Here is a 19,351-nt window from a genome sequence, read left to right as displayed (position 1 = left end):
AAAGCACCAAATGATAGAAGTCAATTTGAGATGGCTAATCTCCTAAGAAACAAGATGAAGAAGCAAAGACTTTGGAACAATTTTCTAGTTCATTACCTGATCAAAAATGAAATTAAAGGAGCTTAAATAAAAGGAAATAGTAAATGCAAAATGAACATGGAATCATGTCTATGGTTACTGAAAAGGAATCTAGACACTAATCAATGCAAATTACTTAATTGTAAATTAAAATGCATGCCAATAAAAATGGGAGATGTGAAGAGGTGGGACAATTTGACTTGGTCTCTTGAAAGTAACTTTCATCATTTGTCTTTACTCTTATTAGCAAGTAAGCTCAGATCAACTATCAAAATGTGTTCATATCAACAGTCTTATTAACTTTAAAATAAATAACCTTTTAGCATCCTTAAATAACCTTTAGCAACCTTATTAAATTGTTTTAAATACAACATTTTCGATCATGCATGTGTTGTAGTTAGTGTGTTTCTGTCATGCGTCGACCTTAATAGTATTTTTCCAAAACAAATGTTGATAGGTGGAGTGAAAGGGGGTGGTTTTGTAAATTGTAAAAAGAAGAAGTCTTGACGTGTTAATATTTATTGTTCCGTGTCCAATGGGCTATTTGGGTAGGTCCAAAGTTTTCCTAATTTTTTTGGGCCACGACAGGTTCCTTCATCCTTTAGTGCTAGGTCAACCGCTAATCCAACAAAGCGCGTTTACGAGACAAAGTCCACCATACCAGTTGACCAAACTTCCCTTCATGATACACTTTCCATTGTACAAATTGACCAAACTATCCTTTATAAGTGGTGTTCGTTATATAAAATATTTAAATGTAATAATTATACCAAATTAAGAATATCGAAAACTTTGTAAAAGGATTCAAGTGGCTTTTAGAATTAAATTGTAAATCTACCGATAATAAGTGACTGATAAAATTTGTACAATCCCATAGTTACCATTTCTTTTAGGTTTTTTTCAAACATTAATAAACCAAAATACAACTTTATATACTAATTTAATCCTAAAAGGACGTTAATGTTTGCATAAATACAATATCATATCCAACTCATAATGCTTGGAGAACATAAACGTAAAAAATTTGAACATATATATAGACGTTGTCAAACAAGAGTTTACCGATCGGATTTTTCGAATATAAAACAAATGAATTTAAAATGTAATTATGCCAAGGAAATGGTAAACTCCAACACCAAGGTCAATTTCGTCAATTCCAACAAATATTCTCTATCAAATTCCCTGTATATATATACTACCATCATTAGATTACATTGCATTCAATTGTGTGTATATTCATGGTGTAATTTACAGGAAAGAAAGAGGTACAAGACAAAGAAAAACCGGCCACCCGATTTCCCAGAAAGAGAGACACCTCTGGATTCTTGATTCTTCTTTGTTTTTGTGTTTAAATTTGGGAAATCAAATCTTCAATTGGATCACAACAATTTATGGTTGTCTAATCCGGATTTTTTCCCTCACTCTCTATGATCAAAATATCCCAATTTTTTCGGTTGTTACTGGATTCGAAATCTTGAGACGGAAAAGGCGTGTGAAGAATTTCCGACTCGCCCTCTGATTGTGATTGATTTGGGGGTGGTGATATATCTGTGTAATTGATTGGGAATTTAGGGTTCGAAATGGCGTTTCATTTATCAAAGTTCGTCGATAAAGTTTATTTGATGGCTGAAGGGGGATCTCATTATTGTTCAAAGAAATCTGATGATATCTGCAGCGATGTTTGCGATGAGGTAATTCGATTAGCTTATCAAATCCGGTTTACGTTAAATCAGAAAGAAATTCTCGATTTGCGAATCGCATTGCGATTTAGGTTTTAATCGATTTCATCTTGTTTGCTGAACGAATTAACGTTGTTGGAATTATAATTAAAAAATTAGAAAGTCTTTTCAGCTGTTAATTAAAAAAATTAAGTTTTTAATTTTAAAATATCAAAAAAGTTGTCTTTTTCCAGCTTTTAACGTGTGGAGGTTGGGGGCTCGATTGTTCGAATTGAAAACTTATTCTCTCTCACACACACACACAACTTTGCCCCAAATTTCTCTCTCTCTCTCTCTCTCTCTCTCTCTCTCTCACACACACAACTTTGCCCCAAATTTTGTAGGTTATGATCATGAATTTGATATATGTATTCACTGTGTTCTTCATATGAATCTGTTTTGTATAGAAGATTAACGAAAATGTCCTATTTTGTTTACAGGATTCGACGATATCTTCAGCAATGTCAAGAGTTCGTTGCATTCTACGCGGATTAGATCTAAAAACCCTAATTTTTCTATTCGTATTGGTACCAACAGTCATCTTCGGAGTGTACATTCACGGTCAAAAAATCTCCTACTTCTTGCGTCCACTGTGGGAATCACCACCGAAACCATTTCACGAAATCCCTCATTATTATCACGAAAACGTATCAATGGAGAATCTCTGCAAGCTTCACGGATGGAAAACCCGCGAGTTTCCAAGGCGTGTATTTGACGCAGTCTTATTCAGCAACGAAGTCGATCTTCTCACAATACGATGGCATGAGTTATACCCTTACGTTACAGAGTTCGTACTTCTAGAATCAAACTCCACCTTCACCGGTTTACCTAAGCCTCTTGTGTTTTCCGGCCACCGTGAACAGTTCAAATTTGTGGAACCGAGGTTAACCTACGGGATGATTCCGGGAAGATTTCACAAAAAGGAAAACCCGTTTGTTGAAGAAGCGTATCAACGAGTGGTGTTGGATTATTTACTTAAAAAAGCTGGGATTGAAGATGATGATTTGTTAATCATGTCAGATGTTGACGAGATTCCAAGTAGACACACTATCAATCTTTTAAGATGGTGTGATGACATACCTCCTGTTCTTCATCTTCGTCTCAAAAACTACTTGTATTCATTCGAGTTTTTCTCAGACAACAACAGCTGGAGAGCATCTGCACATAGATATAAATCGGGTACAACAACATATGCTCATTTTCGTCAATCTGATGTGATATTAGCAGATGCAGGGTGGCACTGTAGCTTTTGTTTCCGCCATGTGAGCGAGTTCATCTTCAAGATGAAAGCTTATAGCCATTTCGACAGAGTGAGGTTCAAAAAGTTTTTGAACCCTGAAAGAGTCCAGAAAGTAATCTGCAAAGGGGCTGATCTTTTCGACATGTTACCAGAAGAGTATACTTTTAAGGAAATCATTGGGAAGATGGGACCCATTCCACATTCTTATTCTGCAGTTCATCTTCCTGCACATCTTCTTGAAAATGCTAGCGATTACAGATTTTTGTTGCCCGGGAATTGCTTGAGAGAAAGTGGGTGAAACAAACATGAATGATTATTATACGTTTTGTTTAAATGGTTGTAGAGGTAGATGAGTTGATGGATTTGTGTATATAGAGCCTCTCCCTTTTCCATTTATTTGTTAGTTTGAGGGAGGAGGACTCCCTCTTTGATATATTAGGAAAATTTTGAATCTATTTCATATCTTTATTCAATTGGTGTTTTGTTCTTCATAGCTTTTGGTTTTTTGGAACTTTATTTTGATGAGTTCATGGCAATTTTTAATAGTGTGTGTGGTTTGTGAATGACAAGTGTGACGATAGAATCAAGAAAAGAACATTGAAAGAGTTGATGACAGTATGATTCTTGGAGTCATGGTGGAGAATTATGTGAAAAGATTAAAGAATTTGATGATTATGTGTTTTGGTGTTGTTGGATTCTTGTTGTAGCTGGTTATTGGAGTGTTGGAACCGACAAGAATCGAGTTTCCAATTTAATTTTTTGTTGGTTTTTGCAAGTGAGGTCATATGAAGTGATGTCATATGAACTAGTTTTGATCATATCATAGTTTGTAACCCATCATTTAAATTAAATAAATTTTCATCAATAGATGCAAATTTAAAATGTCATTTTGTATAAAATGTTGAATATATCTCAAGGAAATTAACTTATAAGGATAATTAAATTTACGTTTTTGTTCATATTTAGGTCAAAACAAAAAAAATGTGCACATCTAGGTAATAGAATTTGTTGGAAGTGTTTACATATGATAATTATGATTGGCTAAAATACAACTTATGTGGCATAAATGCGACAATGATAATTATCTTGGGGTGTAATGAACTATTGGTTTTGTTCGTATCTAGGTAACTTTTTTTTGTTCATATTCAACCATCCAACTTCTTGAAATTGTTCATATAATATCATTGTTTCATAAATTTAAATCGGTAGTGGAAGTCGTTCGTCCAATTTGTTGAAGTTGTTCACATAAGACCATTATTTCTGAAATCGAGACATTTGGTTCGATTTGACACAGGAACATCATTTGTTTCTTAGGCTAGGGTTCAAACTAGACGATTAAACTTCTGTTTTACGATTATTACCCTAATGGAAGTTTGAGCTCACTCCTCCATTGTGCCGAGATTAGGAAACAAGGAGCATAGTGGGTGACTAGGTATGAGGTGTAATAAGTGGGAGAGTGGAAGCTAATTGAGGTTTCTTGTTTTGGTCTTTCGTAACAACTCTAGTCAGCCTAATATCACTAAGGTAGTGTTGTAGGTTCAAACACAATATAACATTCATGGCTTTCACGTCTCCATGTAAAATAATGAGCACACAATCATGATGTAGATACGCGAGAGCATGAGCCATGCCTAGTATAACCTCGTACCTAGTCTCCTACTTTGCTCCATGTTTCTCAATCCCTGCACCATGGAGGAGCGAGCTCAAGCTTCCATTAGGATAATAATTAATAATCGTAAACATAAGTTTAATCCCCTAGTTTGAACCCCACCCTAAGAAACAAACGATGTTCTTGTGTTAGATCGAACCAAGTGTCTCGATTTCGGAAATAATGGTATTATGTGAACAACTTCAACAAGTTAGACGAATTGAATTTAATTGTCGATTTAAAATTTTGAAACAATGGTATTATGTAAATAACTTCAACAAATTTGATGGTTGAATGTGAATAAAAAAAAAAAAAAATTGCCCACATGCGAACAAAAAAAATTATTTAGATGTGAACAAAACTAATAGTTCATTATTCTTCTAGATAATTATATTTGTAATATATACGCTACATAAGTTGTAACTTGCTATAACCGGTAATAACTGTGATATTTAACACTTCCAATAAGTTTTTTTTTGTCTATATTTGTACAAAAAAAAAATTATCTAAATATGAACAAAACGAAAAATAATTATCCTGAAAAATCAATTTTCCTATATCTTACATAAATTTGTAAAAAATAAAATATTTTAACGTGTCATTTGCTTATTCAGAGTGTTAATTAGAACCTTTTTTTATTGCATTAGTATTCTTAACTTCATCAAATTATTATGTAAACCACACACTCATGGAAGGACTTAGGGTGGGGGCAGAAAATAGAACCAACTACATTCTTAAAGGAATGCGTTTTGTGTACATTGTATAAAAGGAAAAGAATATGTATATCACTAGATTGAAGAATTCAAGCTAGAAAACGAAGAGACGCAGACTTTTTTTTGCCAGAATAGAGGTTTGACACAATCCTATTTATTTCTCATTTTTTTCCCTTTGTTCAACAACCAGCAAAAGATCAGTTGCCCCCATAAATAGTTTTGGAATAACTATGTACTTTTATAACGTATACACTTATATATATATATATATATATATATATATATATATATATATATATATATATATATATATATAGAGAGAGAGAGAGAGAGAGAGAGAGAGTTAGGTTCAAATGTTTTTAGCAAATATTGTGTGCCTAAATGCACCAATGAGAATTCAGGAATTAATAAATCATTAAATAAATTAAAAAGGGTATAATGGTAAACTTGGTTTATCTAATTATGGTAAAAAATATTTCAATTAATCTCTCCTTAATTAGTTAAACCCTACCAAACTAACATCCGTTTATCAGTCGGCCGTCGATCACAAAACCATCTCGTCTCAAAATAATTTCTCGAGAATTTCTTGTAGGAGAATGGAAGTTTTAATCGAAGATTTACGATGGAGAAGACAGGGTGTATGGCAGGGAGCCACCCTTGAAGCCTTAAACCCGATAGGAAAACAAGTGGGGGATGAGAGAACTTGGTGGTGGTCGATGATTCTATGGGTGTTTGGCTGTTGTTGATTTACAGAAAGAATGAGGGAGGAAGGATTTGCAGCCAATAACGTGGGTGGTGACAAACAACATCTCCGATGAGGGTGGTTTGGCAGTGAGGATCGACGGGAAGTAAGGGAAAGGGTCTCCGGTCTTTGACTGGCCGCAGGAGGTGTTATCATTCGTCAATCAAGGGGTGTTTGGCTGGTTTACCGGTCGTCGATCATCAATCAGGTAAAAAAATTCTTTTTTCTTATTTGATGTTTAATAGAAATCATTGAGATGTTTGGGTTTTCCTGGAAAATTGATATAATGAAGGGGATATGGATTTGAGTTTTGAAGGAAATCCATGGGTGTTTTGATTGGGTGTTTGAGCTTTGGTGTTTTGACAGGGAAAATGAAGGAGAAGCAATGAAGGTGTGATGTCCCATTTTCTTGATTGATTTGTCAAGAACAACACCGTGTTCTTGACTGGAACGTGATACTCAGAAGAAGAAATAAGGTAACTGGATGTTGCTTCTTTGGTGATTCATTCACTGTCAATCAAAAGGAAACACATATTGAAACATAATAAAAGTTAATTTAAAACTCAATCAGGTGTCTTATTTTCTTTATTGATTACAATATTCTATTATCTGAGATTTAATCAGTGTGCTTCGATTTTACTGCAATTGGATGGTTTTGTTAGGACCAAATTAACAGTTGCCCTAAAAGTGTTTGATGAAATGCCAAAGAGAAATATTACCGTATTGATCGCTCAACATGTCATGGCTTCAAATTGTATTCATGGTTAGTGATTGAATTTTTATCGAATGTTTATCGATTCTGCATATCATCTCCATTGTTCTACTGATTTATGCATTTTTCACTTTGATATTTTTCCAATAGAATGCATACGGTAACTGAATCTTGAATTCAAATTCTATCGGAATGGAATCAAGAATTCCAATTCTATTGGAATGGAATATGGATATTTTTTTATAGTTTTTATTCTTTTAGAAACCGAACAAAGGAGGTATAACCTCCTGTGTAACTCATTTACTTTGCAAACTTTATTAATTAAAATGAACCATCATCTATGAACTTTTCATCCAATTGCTTTTTGATTTTGATTTTAAATCACGAATTCCAGTTCTGTTGGAATGAAATATGGATTAATTGTTTTATTCTATTTAATGCACTAAAATTTTTATTATTTTGAAAATTGATTATGTTTTCCTTGTGAATTTAGGTTTTGAAGATGTTGCCATTAATGTGGAAAATGAAGAAAACATGGAGAACGATACTTGTATTCTAACAGAATGTATTCTGTCAGAATTTATAAATTGTTTCTTAGCAATAATATTCTTTCGGAATAGAGTAGTGTTTTTGTTAGATTTTAATGTTTTTTTTTTCTTTTTCTTAACCATTTTTAGTTTTAATCTTTAAGAATAAATGTAATCATTAAACCATTATTAGTCATAATTTTTTTAGAATGATTGTAATAACTGTTTATAGTATTTTTTTCTTTACCGATGAATGTAAATAGTGATTCTTAAAGAATAAAATCCGTATTTTTTAGAAAATGTTATTCTAGATAATATGTTGTATAATTCTTTAAGCATGTTTAATATAAAAAATATATTAAATGAAACAATATTCTGCAAGAATAAAACCACAATATGTTTATTAGTTTATTCTTGACTTTTCTGTCATTCTGACAGAATAAAATCGGTTGTTATTAAAAGTAATACTAAAATTTGAATTAGAATTAATTTTAAAAAGAAAATCAATTTTTTTAAAAATAAGGGAATTAATGATCCCTTAAAATCCGAAAATTTCCTTTTTTAAAATAGGTTAATTGACCAAAATACCATTTTGTTGAAATTTGTGTGATTATAGGATACATGATACCCTATTGTAATATCATAGACCCTCAGATCATGATTGTTGATTTTATTTATCCGGTGGTCCAGATCTGTGTATTCTGGCACACAATAGTTACTAGAAACAATATAACCTAACCCTATATATATATATATATATATATATATATATATATATATATATATATATATATATATATATATATATATATATATATATATATATATATATATATATATATATAATCCGTCCCTTGAAATTTTAAAATAAATAAATAAATATATCTGTTTAAAATTTAAATGATAGAAAGCAGTTCGTTTTCAAGAGATAGCAAAGGAAAATTAAAGCTATATAAACTAAAATGAAAGCAACATAAATTTAAAAGGTAAATAATAGAGTTGTACTTATAAAAAAAATAATAAATAAATTAATAAATAAATAAACTAGAGAACGAAATTAAAGCTAGAGAAAACCTCTTATACCCTTGCACCTTTGATCCATCTAGACCAGACCAACTCACCAAGTCGATGATAATCTATTTATTGTCGACAATCTCGAACTCTCGATCTCTACTTCATTGTCATGTTCGTAATTGTGATTTTAAAAAAAAAAAAAAAAAAAATCATTTTATCACTTTCTTTTAGAAGAGAAAAAAACTAAAATAAAATTCACTTAAGGAAAAAGAAAAACTCAAATTAAGATTTTAATTATTTATATAATATTTAATATATTATTAGAAATATTTTTTATGTAGAAATAGATCCTATCTAACTTACTCTACATATTATACATACAATATATTTATGTTTGTTAATTGATTTATTGTATATTAATAAGTTTTTAATCAATTTATTATATATGAACAACAAATGTTTCTTTGTTCATATTTGTTTTAAAAGTCATTAAGATAAGGTAAATATGGAATTTTCTTGTTTATTTTTATAAAAATATTATATATTAGCTTGTTAATTGTGATTTTGAAAAAACAAATGTTATTGACAAAATGAAAAAATAAAAAGCTTGTTAGAATATATAAGATAACTTTGCATTTTGAATTTACCCCGTACTGAAAATTTTCTAAGTCCATCAGGCACTATAAGATATTCCAAATAACTGAATAAGCATTTGGAAGTTTCTTTATTTTCATTTTCTAGCAATATCTAATACCTCAATAGATTTCGGGAAATATCCGTGTTTGTAATACATCAAATTACAAATTTCTAACAATCAATACTTTGTGGAAGCTAAATCCTAAAACACCTCAATACATAACATCCAAAGACAATCATAAAATACCTCATAATCATTACACACAACCCAATGCTCATAAATCTTTACACATAATATAATCCACCTCACCTATTAAACTCTAGCTTGCTATTTACAGTTACTCCCTTTCACGTTGGGAGAAAACACACCTAAAAATACACATACACTTATTGCAACAAGTATGTATATATATATTTACATAGTGTTTCACAATTAAATATTTGTTACCTGTTTATAACAACAACAATCTAGAAGAATCCCATCCTTACGCAGCCTGAGCAGGCCCATCAGGCGAAGAAGACGAGAAAACCGGAAGCCATATTTCCACACGGGTCCCACCAGCTCCAAGTGCCGCCTCCATGCACCGTGGCGAAATCACTCTAAGGACACAACCGTAATTTTCCAATATCTCTCGCGCCACTGTCAACCCCGCCACAAAGTTCCACGTCATGTTGTCTTCCACCATACCTTCCGATAACAGATCCGCCCCAAACGGTGTCAACGAATGCATCTGTGTCTGCAACACCAAATAACCGTTACAGTAACCAGTAGACAGTAGACAGTAGACAGTAGACAATAGTACCATGTAGTGCATATCGGGTCCATCATCGTCAATTACGATAAGGGCACCACCAGCTGGCGCTTTGGTGGATGCGATCTCAACCATTCCTCCAACATTTGTACGCAATAAAGCACCCTCGATTAAATTGCTTAAAGCCTGGCGAAGTGCGGGTTCTTCAACAGCAACCTCCAAAGTTTGAGGAAGTTCACAGATTTGTATCACACGTTGTTGCTTATGAGCCAGGGGTTCGAGTGCATCCGCCAGGTCAGCGAGTACATCAGAAGCATTGCATGGTCTTTTTTGACATAAAAAAACAAATATATTAGTAGTTATTTATTTTATTATAAAAACTAATGATCAAATTTCAAAAGGCTAGTGGAAAGTGGAAATGTACTTGATGTTTTGGTGTAATAAAGGTGAAAGGGTCAAAGGTGGCATTGGCATTTCTAAATCTCCGGATTTAGAAGAGAGGGAGAATGGTCCACCATGATCGTGTGAGAAGAAATTGGATAACTGAGTCCTCACTGAGTCACGAGTTGACTCGTCTATTTTCATTAGGTTTTCTTCGTTGTAGCGGACTATATTAGTCTGAAAGAAGTCAAGACTTGTTACTTTGTCATATGAACAAACACAATTATTAAGGTATTATTATAAATTTATGGTTATATACCTTTGTCATATGAACAGCATCTTGGAGTTGTTGAAGTGTCTCTCTCATATGATCACCTAGCACCATCATGTCTTCAACAATATCATATGAAACCTGTAATATATTCAAGTAATCACAATGTTACCTTCAAATTAAAAACTTAGAGAGACAATTAATCATTAAAGGTTTGGGAATACACCTCATTTTTCTTCATATTGGCTGATAACATTTTGCTTAAAGTCCGAATGCTAGAAAGTGGACCACGGATCTGTAGATAAACAGACTTATGATCATGATATTGTTCAAGAAGTTTATTTCCAGAATGTGGTTGTAGGAGGAAGAAGAAGAATCTTACTTGCTCAACCAAATTATTCATTCTGACATTGTTTTGCCATGAAGATTGTTGAAGCAACATTGCTTTCTGTAGGAAGAACATAAGCAAATTACTCATTGTAAGATGTTTTTGGATTCATATAAGATAAATTGGTGGTTTACCTGGTCCATAACATACGCCATAGCAACAGAACGGGAGATGTTTATTGCATTTAATCTCTGTTCAGTAGAAAAGTTATGCATTTCCAATGTTTTATCTACAAAACTTTGGAGTTCCCATGATTTAGGAATTGCATATGGATAAGATTCCTCGGGGGATGAGCCTTGTTTTACTTTTACATCATCTTCTTCCTTTTGCAATTCCAGTTTTGGAAGTTCAGCCACCAAAAACCCCACAACGAATGGATGCTTCACCATAGGGAAAACCAAAGCTCTGGATTTGGGAATGAATTCTGCCTACAATTTACATTAATATCTATCCTAAATTGAACAAACAACAATCAGAGACAAAAGAAATATACTATATCCTATTTTATGGTAACATGTGGATTGCATAAAGAGCATACCTGCTGTTTCAGAAGAGAAGCTTCTGCTGCCCTTAATCCAGTTGTGATGCTAAAGTTCCCGATTACAATTACAACATCGGCCACACTCCTTCCAGGATACACGGTAACTCTACGCAACTCTAGTCTGTCCATAACATAACTACCAGCTGGTCTCACATAGACCTGAAGATTCATCATTCATGACAGATTGATCAGGATTCACACAAACATTTAACACCATAGTAGAATATGTCAAAAGCACATGAGTAACTAAGGTTGAGATCAACCCTCTAATAATTAGGAACAGTATCCTTTCCATCGAAATGTTTCTTTTCCTTCCTTCGACTTACGTTTTATGAAGTAGTTAAGCTATCGGTGTGAATTACACTCGATTATAGTTTACACATAGTAGAGCTTATAAACTTACCGATAGAAGAGCTTCGGGATCCACGATACGACGAAAGAGATCCAACTGTTCCACACAAAGCGTTTGGAAGTCGGAGCTGGGAAGCACAAGTCCTTTGTTCTTCCCGTCTTGCTCAATCCTCTGCACGAATTCCACCGGAGATGTTGACGCCTTACGAATAGCAGCCGCTACAGCTACAGCGGAGGGTACCGTGACTACATCATCTTCACATGTGTTAGTGTTACCGTTATTATGATTACTACTGCTCACGTGACGGAGAGCCGGAGCGCTGTTACGAATGCTACAGTGGACGGCAGTCGTAGAGGTGGCTGATCTGTAAGCAACCTGACGACGAAGATCTTTATGCTGATGATGAAATTGAGGAGCAAATGAGGAGAGGATCATGTCTCCCAGACCTCCGCACAGTAGAGAATGAGCAACGCTGTAACTTGCGGCAGCGGTCGGCCGAATCCCCAAATTGGATAGAGGGTAACAATTTGTAAAATGCTACTTTCTTACTCAAGCCCTTTCAGTCTTTTTAAATTTCATGTAAGCCCCTATACATTTATGTGATGCGTAAATGGTGTATACCTTAGGATATCTCAACCCATCCGAAATATCATTTTTTTTAATTTGTTTTTCTCTCCTATTCTTCTTCGATCTATTCTATTTTTTCATCTTTTGAGATATAAATAGTGCTTTGAAATATAAATAGTATTACCCATATATGGGTAATACTATTTATATATTCAAATATAGGGATGAAGTTTCAGTTATCAGATTTAATTATTTGTTTTATATATTTATATATTTATAGTTTATTTTATATATTAGTTTAATTTAAATATAATATTTAATATTTATAATATATTGTTATATAATAAATTATATTAATCAATCATAAATATAAAATTTATTTTTATTTATCGAATTCATATAAAAGTTTAATTACATATTAAAATCATGAAACACGATAACGTATTTACAAAAAGATGTATAATATTTATTTTTATAAATACATGTATAATATTTATTTATAAGTGTATTTTAAATATAATCATGTTTATTTAATACTATTATAATGAAAAATATAGATTATATATTTGTTAAAACGAGAATGTATGTTTGAGAATTTATGTAAGTTGAAAAAATAGAATATATACTATGAATATACTTTTTGGATAAAAAATAAGATAAAAAATAGAATAGTATTAGAGATGACTTATTAGGAATATACTTTTTGCTAGAGCTTTTTATTATTTGGATTATTCGGATAAGTTGTAAGATGACTTATTATCATCGAAGAATATCATATTTTTACTTACTTTTATTGATCACTCAATATATATTAGTTTGATAGGATGGACATTTAACTCCTTTATTTTTAATAATGTTTCATTTTATCTCATTCATTTAGTGTTAGTGTTTATTAAAGCAAATTATTGTATTATAATCAATTATTAAAATATTAATGTTAAAAGATAGTATTTATTAACATATTAAACGGCTAGCAATAATATTTATTAAAATGTTTCATATTAAAATTCAACGTATCAAAAAACAATTAGTTAAATGAGAGGGGTTCATAGAACATTGAATAAAAGATGATAAATTAGTTTAAAAAAAGTCATAAGAGAGATTAATCATCAGAGAACTTATTTAATTAGAGATCAATATTAATGGGTTGATGATGTGACAATGTTATTAACCTATAACATAGGTTTACCATTGGAGATACTCTTAGCTTTAAGTCATATGGTATCATACACTTTTGAAGTCACTTTATTTTTTTCGTGTCATATTATATTTTTTTTAATCGAATAAAATGTAATTATATAAAATGAATAAAATAAAAAATATTTCATTAAAAAAATAGATATTAAATAAAAAAACATAACCGCAACATAGGGAAATAATACATGAGGTCTAATCATCGTCGCTCACCATGTTATCATAATCCTCATCTGAATCTCCTTCAAACATTTTTGATTCATCATGTGTATCATCGAACAAGTTGTCTCGAACAAAATCGTTAACAATGGGATTCAATCGAACAATGAAAATGTATTCAACCAAATCAATGTGAGGGTTGCGGTGTCCAACTTGGTTGGATACGTCCCTTCTGTTTCGCCATGTATGCATACGTACCAATACCAACTCCTTCAACATTTGGTAAATTCTCATTTTCATTATAGTGGCAAACATTCTTCCTATCCTCTTCTAAAATCATATTATGCAATATGATACATGCATACATGAAACTACTTATTCATTTGCGCTCCACATATCATGTCAGTACTATGAGTATCTGCCAACGTCTCTTTAGAACACCAAATGCTTGCTCGATATCCTTCCTGGTAGCTTCTTATGTCGACTTAAACTTTATTCGCTTTTCATCATTTGGACATGAGAATGATTTCACAAATATTGCTAACTCGTAATACATTCCATCGATAATGTAATACTCATGCTTGTATGATGTCTTATTTCCTTGAAACGGCCCATCATACGATTTCCCTAGGTAGATGTCGTTGAATATCAATGATTGGTCTAGAACATTGATGTCGTTGTTGGCACCCGATAGACTAAAAAATGCATCCCATATCCAAAGGTCATACGACGCCACTACTTCTAAAATTGTTTTCAGTTGCTTTTGACCACCTCGTATAAACTGACTGTGTTATGCAGTAAGGCACGTTGACCACCACCGATGCATACAATCAATACTACCAAGCATTCTAGGGAACCCATGATTTTTTCATGTGTTGTATATAGTTGGTGTAACATCTATTTTCCCGGTACAAATTTATTTATTTAATTATTGGGTTTTGACCCTTAGGCCTTGGACTAGTAAAAACTAAAGTTTTATATTGGGCCTATGTTGGCCCAGTAGGCGAGATGTTCCCATTAAGGAGGTGTGGAGTGTGACACATGTTATCATGACATGAAAAATTATGAGAAATGAATGACCTATGAACCTCACACCATGAGTTAAAGTATGCGTTTGGTATAACTATGATTGAAGTGAGCTTAAAACAGTGAACTTATGATAATTTAGTGATATAATGCGTAGGTTCTTGTATTTATTCTGTTGTATCGTAAAATAAGTAAAGTTAAACTAGGAAATTCTGAGAGAAAGTGATAGATCACTCTGATACGGTTCTATGGATATAAAGTTTGTAATAAACGGAGTTTGTATGAGAAGCTACGACTATTTGAAGTTGAGATGAAAATAGGTTGCTATTTTGAGAAAGTTAACGAAAGTCAAAGCCAAAATTTGACCATCATGGCGTGAAGGTATAATGCTCACGACGTGATAATGAGTGGGTCAACATTATATGTGTCAACCAGAGAAAGATGTGGCGAGACGGAGTCTACTCAAGCTTCATGGTGTGACAATAGATGTGTCACGATGTGAAACGAGGCAAGTCACTAGGATACTTGACTGGAGAGGGAAATATGTGGCGAACCTGGGGTTCATCTGATTATCACGACATGACACATATATGGCCACAACATGACCAATGCATATTATAAATATATGAATTTTGAGTCATTTGATGGGGTTTTGACATAAATGATCGGGAAAGCGGATCGAGAGGTGTTTCCTAAATTTCATTATTGTTGTAACATACTAGTATATGAGAATATGTGAGTTGATTTATGGGATTAGTTGAGATGTTGCAGATAGATTCCAAGCTTCATGTTCACCCGTAGTAAAAGAAGAATTGGAACCAGTCTTTGTAACCTACAAGTTAACTAGCCCAAATCCATGTAACCATCGAGTTAACAAGATTAACATGAAGGCACAGGAGGTTTTATTAGACTATGAGTCAGTATATGAAAGTAAGACTCATTATATTTATGGTTGCTTCTTTCATCCATAACAATAAGTAAAGGAGAGAAAGAGTATTGTCAACAAGAAGAAGACTCGATTCCAATATTCTTCTCCATAACTAGAGCATTCAGAACATTCTGGATGACTTCAACTCTTTCTAACTTTGGAAGGATGAGGTGCAGATAAATTGTAGATAGGCTAGGAAGAGAGAAAAGAGAATACTTGTAACGATTAGAAGCAAAGGTTAAGCAAACTATGTAATGTTCTTTAAGGGAAAAACATAATAAAATCATCACTTATTTTTGTGTTTTTGTTTAGAGATAGAAAATGATTAAGTCATTGAAAGCATGCCAAGATCTACGATCAATTTGTTTAGAGTCTTCTCTTCCAAAGAACTAGTGAAAATGTAAGCCAATTAATCTGTGGATGGGATGTAGAATCGCTCCTCTTTTCCTTTTTGAACAATGTCCCTGATGAAGTGATGACGAATATCGATGTTCTTGGTTTTGGAATGTTGTAGTGGATTTTGTATCCTCTGAATGGCGTTGGTATTGTCACAACAAGTCGGAGTCTTTGAGAAGTTTAGACCATAATCTAAGAGCTAATTTTGAATCCACGAAATTTGAGCACAACACCTTCTAGAGACTACATATTCAGCTTCAGTGGTAGAACAAGCCATTGATGTTTGCTTGTTTCTATACCAACTCACCAATCTATTTCCAAGAATTGAGCCCCTCCTGAAGTACTTTTAGGATCAATGCCACATCCACCATGATCAGATTCAGTGTATCCCACCAGCTTGAACTAAGAATCGTGAGGATACTATAAACCACGATTGGGTGTATGCTTTAAGTAACGAAAAATCATTTTTATAGTGAGAAGATGAGATTCCTTAGGACTGACTTGATAACGTGCACACAAAATGGTAGCATACATAATGTATGGACGACTGGCAGTAAGATAGAGTAGTAAACATATCATTCTTTGGTATAGGGTTGCATTTGCATCAATGTCAGTTGGATCAGTGACAATAGACGTTGATGAGGAATTGAAATTCTGGAATTGTTCAACTTTAAGCGCACTAGAACGTGTTCCCCACTTCACGACATACCCTAGCAATCATGGAATTCCAAATAGCTCTTTACTTTAGGTGAGTGTTTAATTATTTGAGAGAGAAGATAGATATAAAGAGGTATATGTTGTATCCGCGGTCGGATCTCTTCTAATCACGCAAAGGGACAACATATGACTAACATAGATAGAGGGATAGAGATATAAAAGGTGCATATATTGTATCCCAGGTCGGATCTCTTCCAATCATGTAGAAGGGACAGCATATGACTGACATAGATAGATAGATAGATGCATATGGTGCGTCCCAGTTTGGATCTCTTCCAATCACGCAAAGGGGGAAACATATGATTGGCATAGAGGATAAGAAAGAAAAGAGCTATTTCACACAGACCTACTTTATTAGAAACAACCAGTCAACCTATCAACACCAGAATTAAGGACATAAGTCCATACGTCGAGGAAGTGTTGAGCACAGTTCTAGATGATATGTAACTTTAATTTATCTCACAGGCTCCCTTGTTTATCTCACTGCTCAATCTATCCGAGCGTCGTATGGTCAGTCCAAAAGTAACTATCTAAGTCCAGATATGTTAACACTGTCAAGTCCTTTCATTGTCAACAATGTATGGTCCTTTCATTTTGAATCCTTCGTGCTTACCAGCACACTAAACACAAAGTCTAAACAATTCAACTTCAATGCTTTACACGTATTTCATTTCACTTTATCACTAACTCATATCACTTCCCAAAAGATTTTCACAAAAATTCTTTTTTCTAAAGATAAAACAAAATGGAAGAGAATAAGATATACTAACTAAAACTGAAAAAGAAAGTTCAGTTTTTGAAACGCATCATCTTAAGAAATCCCACAAGCACGAGCTTGGTTTTAATAAAAATTAGGCTTTTGGATAATTGAGGATCATTATTATTATCACAGAGAAGAGAAGAGTCAAAAAATTCAAACCGTAATTCAACAATTGAAGAAATCCCCATTTGTGATCTTTCCTTTTTCCTTTTCCGCAAGGGACATATGCTCTCAATTAAATTTATGAATGTCGTGCAGTTAAGATATGTCTCCTGTCATGTGCCTGGAAAAACCATTATTAGCATACTTAAGTCTTGATGATATTCCTCCATAGCTGCTTCGACATAAAGTGCATGATTAGTTCATTTTTGGAACCCAGTCCATTTTGAATTGGATTTACCATTACCATCTACACAAGATACTCTTTCCCATGACATATATTGTTTATAAGAAAAAGAACATAAATAAGTTACATGACTTTTGAATAATTTTTAAATGTGACATTTGGGAACCCATTGGTAATTAGGTTTAGGTACTTTATGGTTGGACCGAAAGAGACCTTTTTCACTTACTTGTGGAACATGACTACATTTCAATTTAGGCTTATATTATGAGTGTAAGCTAGAAGATGACCCTCGAGATGAATTCGACCTTATCGATTTCGGTTTGGTTGAACCATTTCTTGAGTTAGGCTTCTTATCTGACATGCCCTTTTTGTCCTTGGGATCTGATTTTTGGCCTTTTAGCATTCCAATCACCATTGCGTGAATGTGGCCTCAAAGGATTCATTTTGGAAGATCCCCCCTTGATACGTTCTACCAATTTTGTTCATAGTAGGGAACATATGAACGACAAGAGCAATTTCTAGCAATGCGCTCGGAAGTCCCATAGTTAAAACAAGTTGGTTTTTTTCAAATAAGTAAGATTGTGACTTGGTCCTTGTCCAAATGAAATTTGTTTCAATGACTTCCACAAGCACAAGCATATGAACATTTATTAGACTGTTTAACAGAATTTTGTGGCTTGATATCATCATCACACATTTTTTAATCATTTTCAGTAGAACTAGAGTTATTTTTGTTCTGCTCATGCCTATCTTGCACTGAGACCTTATCTGCACATGAAGTAGAAGCATTAGTATCATTCACACTATCATTATTTACTGTCTCAACTACAGTAGGTTTTCCATATTGTAGGTTTGCTTCCCTTGTCATTTCTTCCTCAGTCATAAGAGTGAAAGTGTAGTTATCATTGAATGAAGGAGGAACATTGTCATACCCTAGACCTACATTCTTTTGGTCTTTCCATCTAAGTTGATTTTCAATCATTATCTCAATTTTCTTACTTGACACATAAATTTTTTAAAATTAAATATGCATTTTCAACCTTAATTTTCAATGTTTCAAGCTCGACAGTTAGATTGACAATCTTTTCTTTAGCATAATCATAGTGTTCACATTTAGTGTTGCATTCTTCCTTAATCATTTTTATATCTTTGGTTTGGGCCTCTAATATTTCTTTTAAGGGCTTTTGGGACTTTCTGAAAGTATATCCTTCATATCTAAGGTCCTCAATTTCCCTAATTAATAAATCATGTTGATCACGATAATGTTTAATTGTATAACTATAGGCTTGAGTACAAAAAGTTTCACACACCTCTTTGGTACTATTGTAAGAACTCATAATTTACCAAAAGTAATATGATTTTGTAATTTGAAAAACTGACCGAAAACCAAGAAAGTCAAACAGTTTGACTGAAAACTCCAAACAGTGTTGACCGAGAACAACGAAAACGTTGACCGAGAACTATTGATTTCGGACGAGAACGAGAACCAAAAACAACTTATTTCTTGTACAGATTTCGGTCAAAACGTTGACCGAAAACCTTCAA

At 33.1% G+C, this 19,351-nt stretch overlaps 2 protein-coding genes across 5 annotated transcripts; one reads left to right on the top strand and one right to left on the bottom strand.

Moving 5' to 3' along the window:
• Positions 1-1,291: 1,291 nt before the first annotated feature.
• Positions 1,292-3,509, top strand: LOC145041100 (uncharacterized). 3 transcript variants are annotated; one of them, XM_078989027.1, is made up of 2 exons: positions 1,292-1,769; positions 2,237-3,509. In XM_078989027.1, the coding sequence occupies exons 1-2, from the start codon at positions 1,659-1,661 to the stop codon at positions 3,332-3,334; spliced, it is 1,209 nt and encodes a 402-aa protein (XP_078845153.1). In that variant the 5' UTR covers positions 1,292-1,658; the 3' UTR covers positions 3,335-3,509. The 3 variants fall into 3 exon arrangements, with proteins under 3 accessions (XP_078845153.1, XP_078845154.1, XP_078845155.1); XM_078989028.1 differs by lacking the exon at positions 1,292-1,769 and adding an exon at positions 2,033-2,140; XM_078989029.1 differs by lacking the exon at positions 1,292-1,769 and adding an exon at positions 2,040-2,136.
• Positions 3,510-9,261: 5,752 nt separating this feature from the next.
• CSK (chloroplast sensor kinase) lies at positions 9,262-12,253 on the bottom strand. Of its 2 annotated transcripts, XM_078989026.1 has the most exons (10): positions 11,765-12,253; positions 11,359-11,520; positions 10,955-11,248; positions 10,815-10,880; positions 10,659-10,727; positions 10,481-10,573; positions 10,205-10,398; positions 9,832-10,105; positions 9,477-9,765; positions 9,262-9,397 (listed from the first exon to the last, which is right to left on the bottom strand). In XM_078989026.1, the coding sequence occupies exons 1-9, from the start codon at positions 12,146-12,148 to the stop codon at positions 9,514-9,516; spliced, it is 1,788 nt and encodes a 595-aa protein (XP_078845152.1). In that variant the 5' UTR covers positions 12,149-12,253; the 3' UTR covers positions 9,262-9,397; positions 9,477-9,513. The 2 variants fall into 2 exon arrangements, with proteins under 2 accessions (XP_078845152.1, XP_078845151.1); XM_078989025.1 differs by having other exon boundaries at positions 9,262-9,765.
• Positions 12,254-19,351: the final 7,098 nt, after the last annotated feature.

The sequence above is a fragment of the Lactuca saligna genome, chromosome 4 (genome assembly GCF_052625555.1).
Source record: "Lactuca saligna cultivar CGN05327 chromosome 4, ASM5262555v1, whole genome shotgun sequence".
Lineage (NCBI taxonomy): Eukaryota > Viridiplantae > Streptophyta > Magnoliopsida > Asterales > Asteraceae > Lactuca > Lactuca saligna.
The sequence above is the reverse complement of the archived record's forward strand: the minus strand, read 5'-3'. Positions and strand labels throughout refer to the sequence as shown.